This window comes from Lissotriton vulgaris, chromosome 7 (genome assembly GCF_964263255.1).
Source record: "Lissotriton vulgaris chromosome 7, aLisVul1.2, whole genome shotgun sequence".
In the NCBI taxonomy this organism is placed as follows: domain Eukaryota; kingdom Metazoa; phylum Chordata; class Amphibia; order Caudata; family Salamandridae; genus Lissotriton; species Lissotriton vulgaris.
In genome coordinates, this window is record NC_141695.1 from 81,781,901 (window position 1) to 81,793,696 (window position 11,796).

The 11,796-nt window shown below is 41.6% G+C and overlaps 1 protein-coding gene across 1 annotated transcript in view; it reads left to right on the forward strand.

Moving 5' to 3' along the window:
- The window catches only part of LOC147700830 (putative DBH-like monooxygenase protein 2), a 275,994-nt gene extending 265,233 nt beyond the window's left edge, over window positions 1-10,761 (forward strand). The window contains exon 13 of the mRNA XM_086928503.1: window positions 10,413-10,761. Coding sequence (XP_086784629.1) covers window positions 10,413-10,652 — 240 coding nt within the window. The 3' untranslated portion in view covers window positions 10,653-10,761. The remainder of the gene's footprint in view (window positions 1-10,412) is intronic.
- The last annotated feature ends 1,035 nt before the right edge of the window (window positions 10,762-11,796 follow it).

The window sequence follows — 11,796 nt, forward strand, 5'->3', positions numbered from 1 at the left end:
CCTGTTATGCTTACGTTACGCGCTCCGCGCCGCGCCCCGGATCGCTTCCGGGTAGCTGCTTTTCGCGCCTCGCGCACCGGAGCACTTTGACAGAAGGGACAGGCAACAAGAACCATCAGTCAAAGAGGGGAGGGCAAGTTCTTCTCTACCGGGTCACGTTGGGGCTCCACCGGAACTGATCGAATTGGTAGTCTACAGTGTTTCTGGATGTTTCAGACTGAAACTGGCGTCAGCATGAGAGCACCACCATCTCGTGACTCCGTCGTGGCCATTCCGCAAGCAATCATGGCAGTCGCTCCCCACCGTAAGTCTGCGGGAGTCGGGGGCCCCGGTGACTCTTGTAGAATCTTCAAGGCTGAGGGGACGCTTTTGGGAATGGGGCCCATGCCCTAGCAGCCAAGCGTCCGAGTTCCAGGGTTGGTCAGAGCCATCCTTGCAGGCCAGGCCCAAGTCTGTGGAGTCGACCGCCATTTCCTGAGCTCCGTGGCAGCCGCTTCTCGCTGTACTGCAAGAGTGGGTGCAATTCATCCGGATGGCGGGTGAGACGCTGTAATAACAAGAGCAGGCGTAATTCAGCTGGCCGAGCGAGGCCCTGTGCCGCAGGAGCGGGCGCAACTCAGGTGCCTGAGTGAAGCGCTGGGGTGTAGCTGATAAACCTCCACCTGGGGAGGTGGGGGAGGCTCGTTCGCGCCGCCTCTCCCTTTCAGTGCACCCCACGCCATGTCCTGGCGCAGGTATATGTGATGGTTGGACCAGGGCACCGCAGGACGTGTCTTCAGGTCAAACGGATTGTGGGACAAGGTCCAGAATGGAAGAGTCACCAAAAGGCAACAAGTTCCGCCTGACCCCGGGAGCCGACCGCCTATGTCGGGGGCGATCTCAGGCCACACCAGGGCAACAAGACTTGGGGAGGGGGCCTCCGTCAAGCGGCTCAGGGAAGCATCGCAGGCAGCGGTTCTTCAGATCAGTGGCTGTTAGCAGCGATCGTTGGCGCTGTGGTTGCGGCTGGAGGCCCCGCTTAGTCAATGCCCCGGCCTCTCCATCTCGTAGGCCGCAGAGTAGTCGGGGAGAAATCCCGGGAACGGCGGCATGCATTTGGATCGATGTTGCAGCTGGCTGCCATGTAAATAGTTATTTAATAAAACGTTTTACCCTGTTACTTTGCTGGTGTGTTGTATATATTTATAATATTTGCATAGTGTTTGTCGTTGTTTTGGGCGGTGTGGGCGGCGGAGCCGAGCTGTCGTGCAGCCATCATGGCATCGAGCTCAGTTCCTCTCACTAGTTTCATATTTCTCATGAGGGGTTGTTCCTAATGTTTCTATTTTAGCGAGGTCAAAAAGAGATCCCATTAGTGGCCTATTGATTTTGCTTGATTTCTTTTGTTGTTTCTAACGATTTTCACTATCTGCAAAGACTAAACAGAGTATTGCGACTCTGTGCTTGTTTGTAAATAGAGAATGAACCAAAGAGAACCAATTCTAAAACAGTAAATGCTTGGATAACAATAAATCAAATGGATAGGGAAGCAGGCACGACGGATTACAACGGGGGCAAAGGCCTGCGTTACCTACCCTTCACTATCTGCAAAGAGAGAATACTCCTAAAAGAAAAGAGGGGGGGATGGTGGGGGGGGGGGCAGCGTTCAAAGCACATCAGCGTGCATAGACACGAAAATGTTTTTACCTACCACGTACTTGACATTTTAAAGCTTTTGATATTTGCTATTAAAAAACGATTGAAATTCACTGAAAAACCATAGGTTATAGACCATATATAGTTAGGAATTAGCATTTACAAAACCTTGAAAATTCATTGAAAAAAACATGGGTTATAGACCATATATAGTTAGGAATTAGTATTTACAAAACCTTATTTTACTCACACAAAACCATTGAAATTCAATATATAGTTATTTGCACTAACTATATATCGCGCACCCGCAATCCACTGCTGATGATGTCACATATTAGATCATTCCTGACATGGTCAGTGACATCACTGATGACATCACTGATGACAACTCAAATGACATCACTGACAACATCACTGATAATATCATTCATGTGATAATACAATGAACCTCTTCAGACTCTAATATAACCTTAGATACAATCAGTGTAAAAAGACACTCACAGATTGTCACTCATCCATGGAGTTACTCATACATCTAGTCAGTCATGCAAAGAATCAATCACACCTCCATTTCCTCAACTATACACCTTACTAATTCAAACACATTCTAACACATATGTAATCTCCTATACGATCCCTGATACAAGTTCACAATGATCCATACAGCCACTCACACATTCACTTGCTCTTATGCACGGTTATATATGTCAACTCTCACATGTACTGTGTTTTACATATGTACTTACTTTGACATGTAGCACTGAGATATCCATTCACTCACCAATACACTCATGCACACAGTCAACCACCCATGCAGCTGTTTCCACATGCACTTTTGAACCCATACATCTAGTGAATCAACTACTCACACATCTATGCACAGAGTCATACACCTCCCAGCCACTCACACACATACTCAGTCTCCCATACAAATACTTGGGCAACCAATGAATATCCCATATAGTTACTCATATAGCTACTGATTAACACATTCAGCAGTTTACAGAACAACAGACATAATGATGCACAAATTAAGACAGTTTAGTCACTAACACATGCACTCAGTGAGACACATTTAATCACTCTCTCATACAGTCAGTCATTCACCTACTAAATTCTTCATCCAGACACTTATACATCCACTCATTCTTCAATATGTAAGACATATTTTAACTTTACAGAAACATACAGTCATTGGATAATGTCATCAGTGATGTCATTTGAGTTGTCATCAGTGATGTCATCAGTGATGTCACTGACCATGTCATGAATGATGTAATATGTGACATCATCAACAGTGGATTGCGGGTGCGCGATATATAGTCAGTGCAACTAACTAAATATGGAATTTCAATGGTTTTGTGTGAGTAAAATAAGGTTTTGTAAATGCTAATTCCTAACTATATATGGTCCATAACCCATGGTTTTTTCAGTGAATATATATATATATATTCACTGAAAAAACCATAGGTTTCACACCAGTTATAGTTAGGAATTAGCATTTAAAAAACCTATTAAATTCACTGAAAAAACCATAGGTTTCACACCAGTTATAGTTAGCTGGAAATTTTACTGATATAAAACCATTGAAATTCCCACGTTATAGTTAGTCGGACTCACTATAACTTGCGCGTGCAATGCACTGCTGATGACATCACATATTACATCACTCATGACATGGTCAGTGACATCACTCATGACACCATCCTTGTGACATAGTGACAGACCTCCTTTCACTATAATGTAACCCTTGAGACACATATTCAAAAATAGAAACTGAAATTTTTTAAAAAATGGAGATACCTATATCAGTTACAACAAGCAATTCAGTAATTCCACTATCTATATACACATCCACTCATTCACCAATAGTTCTATATAGTCACTCATACATATACTCACTCATCATATGAAGTGATACACCTATACATCCTGTTACACACCGACATTCATCCAAAAGTTACTCACACACATATTCACACGTGCAAATAAACTATTGGACATCCATTTATTTGAATATAGAGTTATACACACACTTCCACCTTACTTCTATTTAAAATTACACATATTTATTCTCTTAAACAATCACTTATAGAAACACATACTTATTTAAACAGGAACTCTTACAATCTCTTACTCTCACATATACTCACTTATATACATCAATATTCATATATACTAGATTAAAACATATGTAGTTACTGATAAAGACACTAGTGAGACAGTCATTCACTCACTAACAAACACATATAGACACTCATCCACCCATACAGTCCTGTACATATGTTGTCTTCAAAACACATACAAACAAAGAGTCAGTCACTCATGCATCTATGTGCTAAGTAATACCCCCACCAAACCATATAGACACTCATACTGATACTAATAAAAATATCTAATAACCCATATACATACACATGAGTGGATGTGTATTAGATGGTGATATTACTGAATTGGTTGTTGTAACTGGTATGGGTATATCCACTTTTTTGAAAATATTAGTTTCTATTTTTGAATATGTGTTTCATGGGTTACATTACACTGAAAGGAGGTCTGTCACTGTGTCACAAGGATGGTGTCATCAGTGATGTCATGAGTGATGTCACTGACCATGTCATGAGTGATGTAATATGTGATGTCATCAGCAGTGCATTGCACGCGCAAGTTATAGTGAGTCCGACTAACTATAACGTGGGAATTTCAATGGTTTTATATCAGTAAAATTTCCAGCTAACTATAACTGGTGTGAAACCTATGGTTTTTTCAGTGAATTTAATAGGTTTTTTAAATGCTAATTCCTAACTATAACTGGTGTGAAACCTATGGTTTTTTCAGTGAATTTCATAGGTTTTTTAAATGCTAATTCCTAACTATAACTGGTGTGAAACCTATGGTTTTTTCAGTGAATTTCATAGGTTTTTTAAATGCTAATTCCTTTGTATATCGAGTTTCTAACCTTTTTTTTTTTTACAATTTGCTGTTTTTTTTTAAGTATTCATTTTTTCTTATAATTTTTTTCTTTTGCGCTCTGGGTGCGCGCTCCGGGAAGCTTTCAGCTAAGCTCTCCTGTAAGCTTCTCCGAGAGCTCATCTGAAAGCGCACCCAGAGCGCAACTGTCGTTCGTGAAAAAAAAATATGAATGAAAAGTTAATAATAATGCAAAACATTTCGTACCATACAAATAAAATTAGTTTTTTTTAATATGGAAAATGATTATGCATTTCTATAAAAGATTGATGACGTCACTTCGGCGCGCAACGTAAGTGCCCTCGGAAGCGCATACGTGCGCGGCGCATAAACGCACGGAAAAGCGCCTACGATCGCGCCACGTTTGCGCCCCGGAAGCGCCTACGATCGCGCTGCGTAAACGCACCCGGAAGTGCTCCGGAGCGCGCAGCGTAAACGCATCGGGTCATGTGACCCTCAAATAACACTTTTCATTGGTTGCTAACAGTTTTTTTTTACAATGAATGAAATCCCCACCCATTTCCTTCACTTCTTCTTTCACTTTTGTGACTGAAAGACCTGCCTTTTTTGCTGCTCCATATTCCTGGATTCATCATGGCTGCCAGACCATCCAGCAGTGAAGATGACTTCATTGATGAAGAGCCTCCTACCCCAAAGGTGAAGGAACATTTCATTTGGAAATTTTTTAAGTTTCCAGAAGGCCAGAAGAAGGTGAATGCACCAAAAGTAGAGTGCAGGATCTGCAAACAGGTCCTGTCACGGGGTAACCCCCAAAAAAAATACTCTTTTGGGAACTTTACGATGATCCGACATGTGGAGAGGAGGCACCCCCAGAATTTTGCCCGGGAAAGTGTCAGGGCTCTGGCACAGGAGGTTCCCAGAGATGGGGCCTCTACATCAACAGGAGGAGCAACTTCTTCTGGAAGAGAACAATCTCAGGGGCAGGTAGCAAACATTCAACCTGCATTCAACCATGGGGTCGTCAAATGCAGATACTGCAATCAACTCCTCACCTATGGGGAGCAAAGTGTCCTGCTCATGGTTCGGGCATTGGAGAACCATCACTGCCCTTCCCACCCCTAATTTTTTTCTTTTCTTTTTGCTCCTGTTGAGCAGTTTCTATTCCCTGTTTTTGTTCCTCTTCAGTTAAAAGAAGAAAACCAAAAGTTCTTTTCAGAACTACCTCCAATTCTCATCAAAGAGCTATAATCTTAAAAAATGAAGAGTAAGTGAAATATAGTGCATTGATAATTGAAAGGAGAATGAGTAAGAAAGAACAGAAAGGTATGAGAGGTGAAAGGAAGTGAAGTAGGAGGAATGAAAGAAGGTGAGTGTTAGAAAAGAAAGTTATGACACAGTGAATAAACTGGAGTATTTCTGACATATCTGTAAACACAAAAGTAACGCATTGCAGGAGTGCGTCACAAAAGTGACGCAACTCCAGTAATGTGTCCTTTCACATGGAAAAAGCACCATGTGAAAGGTTTGCTGTGAAGCAGGCGCAAGATTTTGGCGCAACTGCATCCTAAAAGTGACGCACTGCGTCATTATTACCAAGCTTTTTGCAAGGAACACCCCCTCTGCATGCATTATACCTGACACTATTTTTTAAAAAGTGACGCATCTAGGTACATGGGTCACTTTTTAAAACTCTGCGCCATATTGTATCTGCATCAGGTATATTGTATGCAGAGGGGCAATCCCGCGCAAAAAGCTTGGTAATAACAACGTACTGAAATCTATGAGATTTCCCTGCGTCACTTTTAGGATGCTATTGCGTCAAAATTTTGCGCCGGCCTCGCATCACTTTTATGTTTACACATATGTCAGAAATACTGACGTATCTGTAGCTCCTTGCAACATGATTCGTCATACATTAAATATGACACATCTGGAATGTCATAAGGACTGTGGACAGAAAAGTGACGCATCACACCAGCAGTGTAATAAAATGTGCCTCGTTGCACTATATTTAAAGGATGCAACAGCATCCTAAAAGTTACGCAGTGAAATCTCAAACATTTCACTGCGTCGCTATTACAAAGCTTTTAGTGGGAGAACACCCCCTCTGCATGCATTATACCTCACGCAGATATAATGTGGCGCTTGATTTTAAAAAGTGACCCATCTACCTAGATACCTCACTTTTTAAATATAACGCAACGCGGCACATTTTTTTACACTACTGGTGCAATGCGTCACTTTTCTGTGCGCACTCCTTATGACATTCCAAGTAACGCATTGCTGGAGTGCGTCACAAAAGTGACGCAACTCCAGTAATGTGTCCTTTCAAATGGGGAAAGCAGCATATGAAAGGTCTTGCCTCAGTCTAACACCTGCTGTAAAGCAGGCACAAGATTTTGACGCAACAGCATCCTAAAACTGACGCAGTGAAATCTGAAAGATTTCACTGCGTCGCTATTACAAAGCTTTTTGCGGGAGAACACCCCCTCTGCATGCATTATACCTGACGCTATTTTTAAAAAGTGACGCATCTAGGTACATGGGTCACTTTTTAAAACTCTGCGCCATATTGTATCTGCAACATGATTCGTCATACATTAAATATGACACATCTGGAATGTCATAAGGAGTGCGCACAGAAAAGTGACGCATAACACCAGCAGTGTAATAAAATGTACCTCGTTGCACTATATTTAAAAAGTGACGCATCTAGATAGATGCGTCACTTTTTAAATATTGCATAACAATGCGCATTTTTTTACACCGCTGGTGCGTCACAAAAATTGACGCACAGGAAGCGCAAAACTAACAGCGCAAGGCCTTCATAAATATAATCCTGGATTTTCCCCGTGCTTCGCCGGTGCGCGTACCATGCGCTTCCCCCGCGCAAAACGAAAAAAAAAAAAAAAAATTTGAGGCCCCGCGGGGCCCTTTAATGGCCCCCATATCAAACCTAGGGGGTCAGGGGGGGTCTACCCTGCCCCCTTATGGTCAATTCCACCCTTTGTTTTTGCCACCTCTTATGACTAGATTTTACCGATAGACAAGATGGCGGCCGCTCCGGACTGTTTAGAATGTTTACAGACAACTGAGAGCCAATCAGCTTCCTGCGCGCAAGTCGCGTGCCGCGCCTGGAGCGCACTCGGGTGCGCGCACGGGAGAGCGCCTATAGATATATATATTTTTTTGAACCTAAATTACTCAAAATCCACTGGAGCACATATCTTGAGACATAGCAAAGGCACATCGGGCTACCAGTCCCTACAATTTTGCCAAGTTTGGTGGAAATCCATTCAGCCGTTCGGGCTAAAAGTGAAATCGACCGCCCTATGGAAATTAACATGGGGAAAACGCGTTTTGGGACCCCCCTTTTATCTCGGCCCCCGCTTGACGAATCCCCCCCAAACTTTCAGGGAAGGACCGGACCGCCATGAGACCATTTTCCTGAAAATTTCAGGCAGATTCGTCAACCGGCGCCAAAGTTATTCAAAATAGAATGTTGAGATTTAACATTGAAAATTATCCTAACTATAACTACCTACTGGCGACCGCCAGTAGGTAATATATATATATATATATATATATATATATATATATATATATATATATATATATATATATATATATATATATATATATATATATATATATATATATATATTAATATTTCTATATTATTATTATCTATATATGTGGGGAGGTGTTTTCCCCAGGGACATCTTTGGCCCCCCTTCTTTTAAAAAAATGCGCCCCAGGTTGGGGGCAGTCCCTGAGGCTGCAGGGAGCCATGTGGCTGTTGTAAAGCCCCTTGGAGATGTCAGTCTCCGTGTCTCGGTGTCTGGGGGGTCGAGGAGGCCCCCTCATTTAATAAGTAAAGAAGCCCCAGGGATGTGGTGGTTCCTGGGATGCAGGGGTGTCATGCAGGCACCCGGCATAATTTAAAACAAAAGTCCCAGGGATGTGGTGGTCCCAGGGGTTTCATTAATTTCTAGGAGGGGGCTCCATGCACCACCTCCTTTGTTTTTCATATGCCCACAGGATTTGGCCTGCACAGGGGCTTCCTTTAAAAGAAGCACAGGAGCCCCTTCTGTTTCTTTTTTCAAGAAATGTTGCAGTCCTGGTGAGGAGGTAGCCTTGATATTTGTGTGACTATAGGTACCCCTTCGGGAAATTATCTGGGCGATATAAGAAACCCATTCAGCAATATACCTACTGGGGTATAGTAAACTGTGCGTGTTAAAATTATGTGCACCACTTAGTTAGGAATATATGTAAATACACAGTTGTTTTGGTTTGAGTGTAGGAGGGATCTCTTTTAGGTCCTGATGAGAAGCCAGGGGAGGGCTTCGAATCATGTCGACACAGTAGACAATGCTCCTTAAAGCATAGTATATCCATCTCATTCCTCACTTTTAATGAAACAGATCAAAGGAACATTAACATTTATTTTTTTCACTGAGCCAGTTATTTTGAAATTTTTCACTACTCACTCACTTCTGACCCTTCCACTCACACTCCTACACCACACATAGTATTGTTTTTCAAAACTCCCAAGTAGTCGTAGGTCATAGCACGCCCCCTCCCGCAGCAGGGTGGGAAGACCCATATGATGAAGCATGTCACCAAGTGTCCTTTTGGTGGGTGAGGGGTATTTAAACAAAGATGTCGGCTTTCCACCATTGTAGGAGACACATGTAGTCTGGTGGAACACTTCTAACTTTCCCATAAGGGTGAATCCCTTTGTGATTTGACACTATAACTTGAGGAGAACGTATCCACCAATTCTTCTCTTGGAGCATTACCTCTTCCCTCCCTTCTTGTGTCCCCTCTCAACACTCCAGATGCCCTTCTTTTTGTGTCCCAAACTTAATATTGGTTATACAGGAATAAACCATCCTTATCAATTACATTTCTGTTAAGCAGGGATATTCAGGATGGGTTCCGTAATAAACTCTGATAGTACACTATAGAAGGGTTATGTTCAAGCATCCAGTCTTTGATTTTACCTTAATGTGATAACTAGGAGATTGACACACAATACATTATCAGGTTGTTGTTTTGTCCCATGAGAGCTAAAATATTTTTAGACCTATAACATGTTCACTATTAGAGTTGCCCTCTTGCGCAGTTGTCACTCATGTCTCTCTGTACCCAGCACTATAGTGCTTTGGGTGTGTAGAAGACAGGGTTGATTAACATCCTTCCCAATTTCACTTATTTAGGAAACCATGAAACCCAAAACCTCTCTGAATGTTACTCGTAATGGAATGTGACATAGCCTCTATGTTTACAGAACTCTTGGAACCGTGATGAATTAGAGAAAATAATCTTTTTGGTGTAGAGCAAGATTTGATGCTTCTGCAATCCTTGAAAAGGCCATTAATAAAGAGGGGCTGGCTACAAAAGAACTCACTAATAACATATCATGGCCTCTCTGGTTTCAGGATCCATGGGTTGATGCTTATGCTTTGCGGCATTTAAAGGGGGCATCTAGTCTAGAGAAAAAAAACAGTTTTCCTTACATGGTCCTTCATAACCTGTAGTAGCATTCCAGATTTCCCCTTTCTTTGAGGTTTTCTGCTTGGGTTTTAAGACTTACTGTGACATTTTCACTTGTCACCCCCTTAAGCCTCAAAAGGGAAGCAAAAGTATTTCTGTTCGCCTAAGAAGATCCACAATTGTAAATAGCCCCCATCACCAATGTGTACTAGACTGCACATTTACATGTGCCTCACTGCAAGGAAATTGTAAAATGTAAGACAACATTCATGACACTGTTAATGCCCGATGGCTGATGTATGTGCTCTGTGATAATGAATCCTCTCCACTTTGTTCTCTGCTTTCAGGGATCTTACTTTGAATATGATGGCTATATTCACAACATCAGTGATCCATCAACAACCTCTTGCAATGGCTCGTTCTCAACCAGTCATACTCCATCTCCATCTACTCCAAGAAATACAACATCCAAGCCAACTTTCACGTTTCCGACTGACACTGGACACAGCTCATTTACAGCGGTCCTTCAACTCACAGTCTTTCTCCTGTCAGCATTCTCTGTGATCGTTACCATCCCAGTTTCCTAGATGTTAAACATGTGATTGACACTGTTCACTGGAAATAATTAAATGGCATTTGGAATCTGACTACAGACAGTTACTCCTATGTATGAAATTATATATATCTACACAATGCTATATGGGTATAGACCTACTCCAGAATATTGCACTCTTTTTTAGCATTCTCTTCACACATAATGTGGTGGCATTTTGCTTCCCTCTCATGAATGCCCAAGTAGCTGGCAAATGTTGGTTGTACACTGAGCAGCAGAAGGTAAGCACATCACTTTTCACCGATCAACCAGACAGAGAAGAGTTGAACGGAGCCAGATAATATTCCAGTCAGCCTTTCCTAAAGTTAAAACACAGTTTCTGAAGTACTGAAAAGGGTTTCCATCTCCTAAAATGGGATTCTGAATGAATACCAATTAGTGTCTGGAAGGGTTGTACTATCCCTTCCAAATACAGAATTGTTATCTCGTATGTCAATGCTTTGCTACTGAAATCCATTGAAAATTACCTGACCTCCACACAGGAGGTGGTAAAACATTCCCAACAGGAAAGGAGTTCCTTTGGGACAACTTCTTCTTCATGAATGGATAAAAAGTCTTAAACATTCAAAATAAAAAAACATATATTTTTAAAGTGAGACCTGCTTATTTAAAAATTGGCTACATTTAAAAAAACTTTTAAAGCAGTCAAAGACATGGTTGTCAATCGTAATTTGATACCCACATCATTAAAATGTAAAAAATACATTGAATTACGATCCACTGCAATTTTTATTTTCTAGAACATACCTATTAGTAAATAGGACAGTTCTTTAAAATCTTTCATGGGAGCAAAAATACTGTTCACAGTTCCCAACCAGTATTTTTCAACCTGATATTCATACGTGTTGTCCACAGTTCTTTAACAAAGCTTATAGAACCAGTTTTAACTAGTAAGCTTGTCATTGGAATCAATCCTTGATGTTGTTGTCCGCAAGATAAAGCTGTCCAAATCAGTTCTAAAAATTATGCCGGGACAGGCCTCCACAGTGCATTGGGTTTGTCGAGTGGTCCTTAAAGTTTAAGGAGAAGACTTAAGAGGACCTGCTAAATTCATTCTTCTAAAGGAAGAGGACTCACAAGGAAAGAAGTAACTATAGCCTTTCATCCTCTTCCTTCCC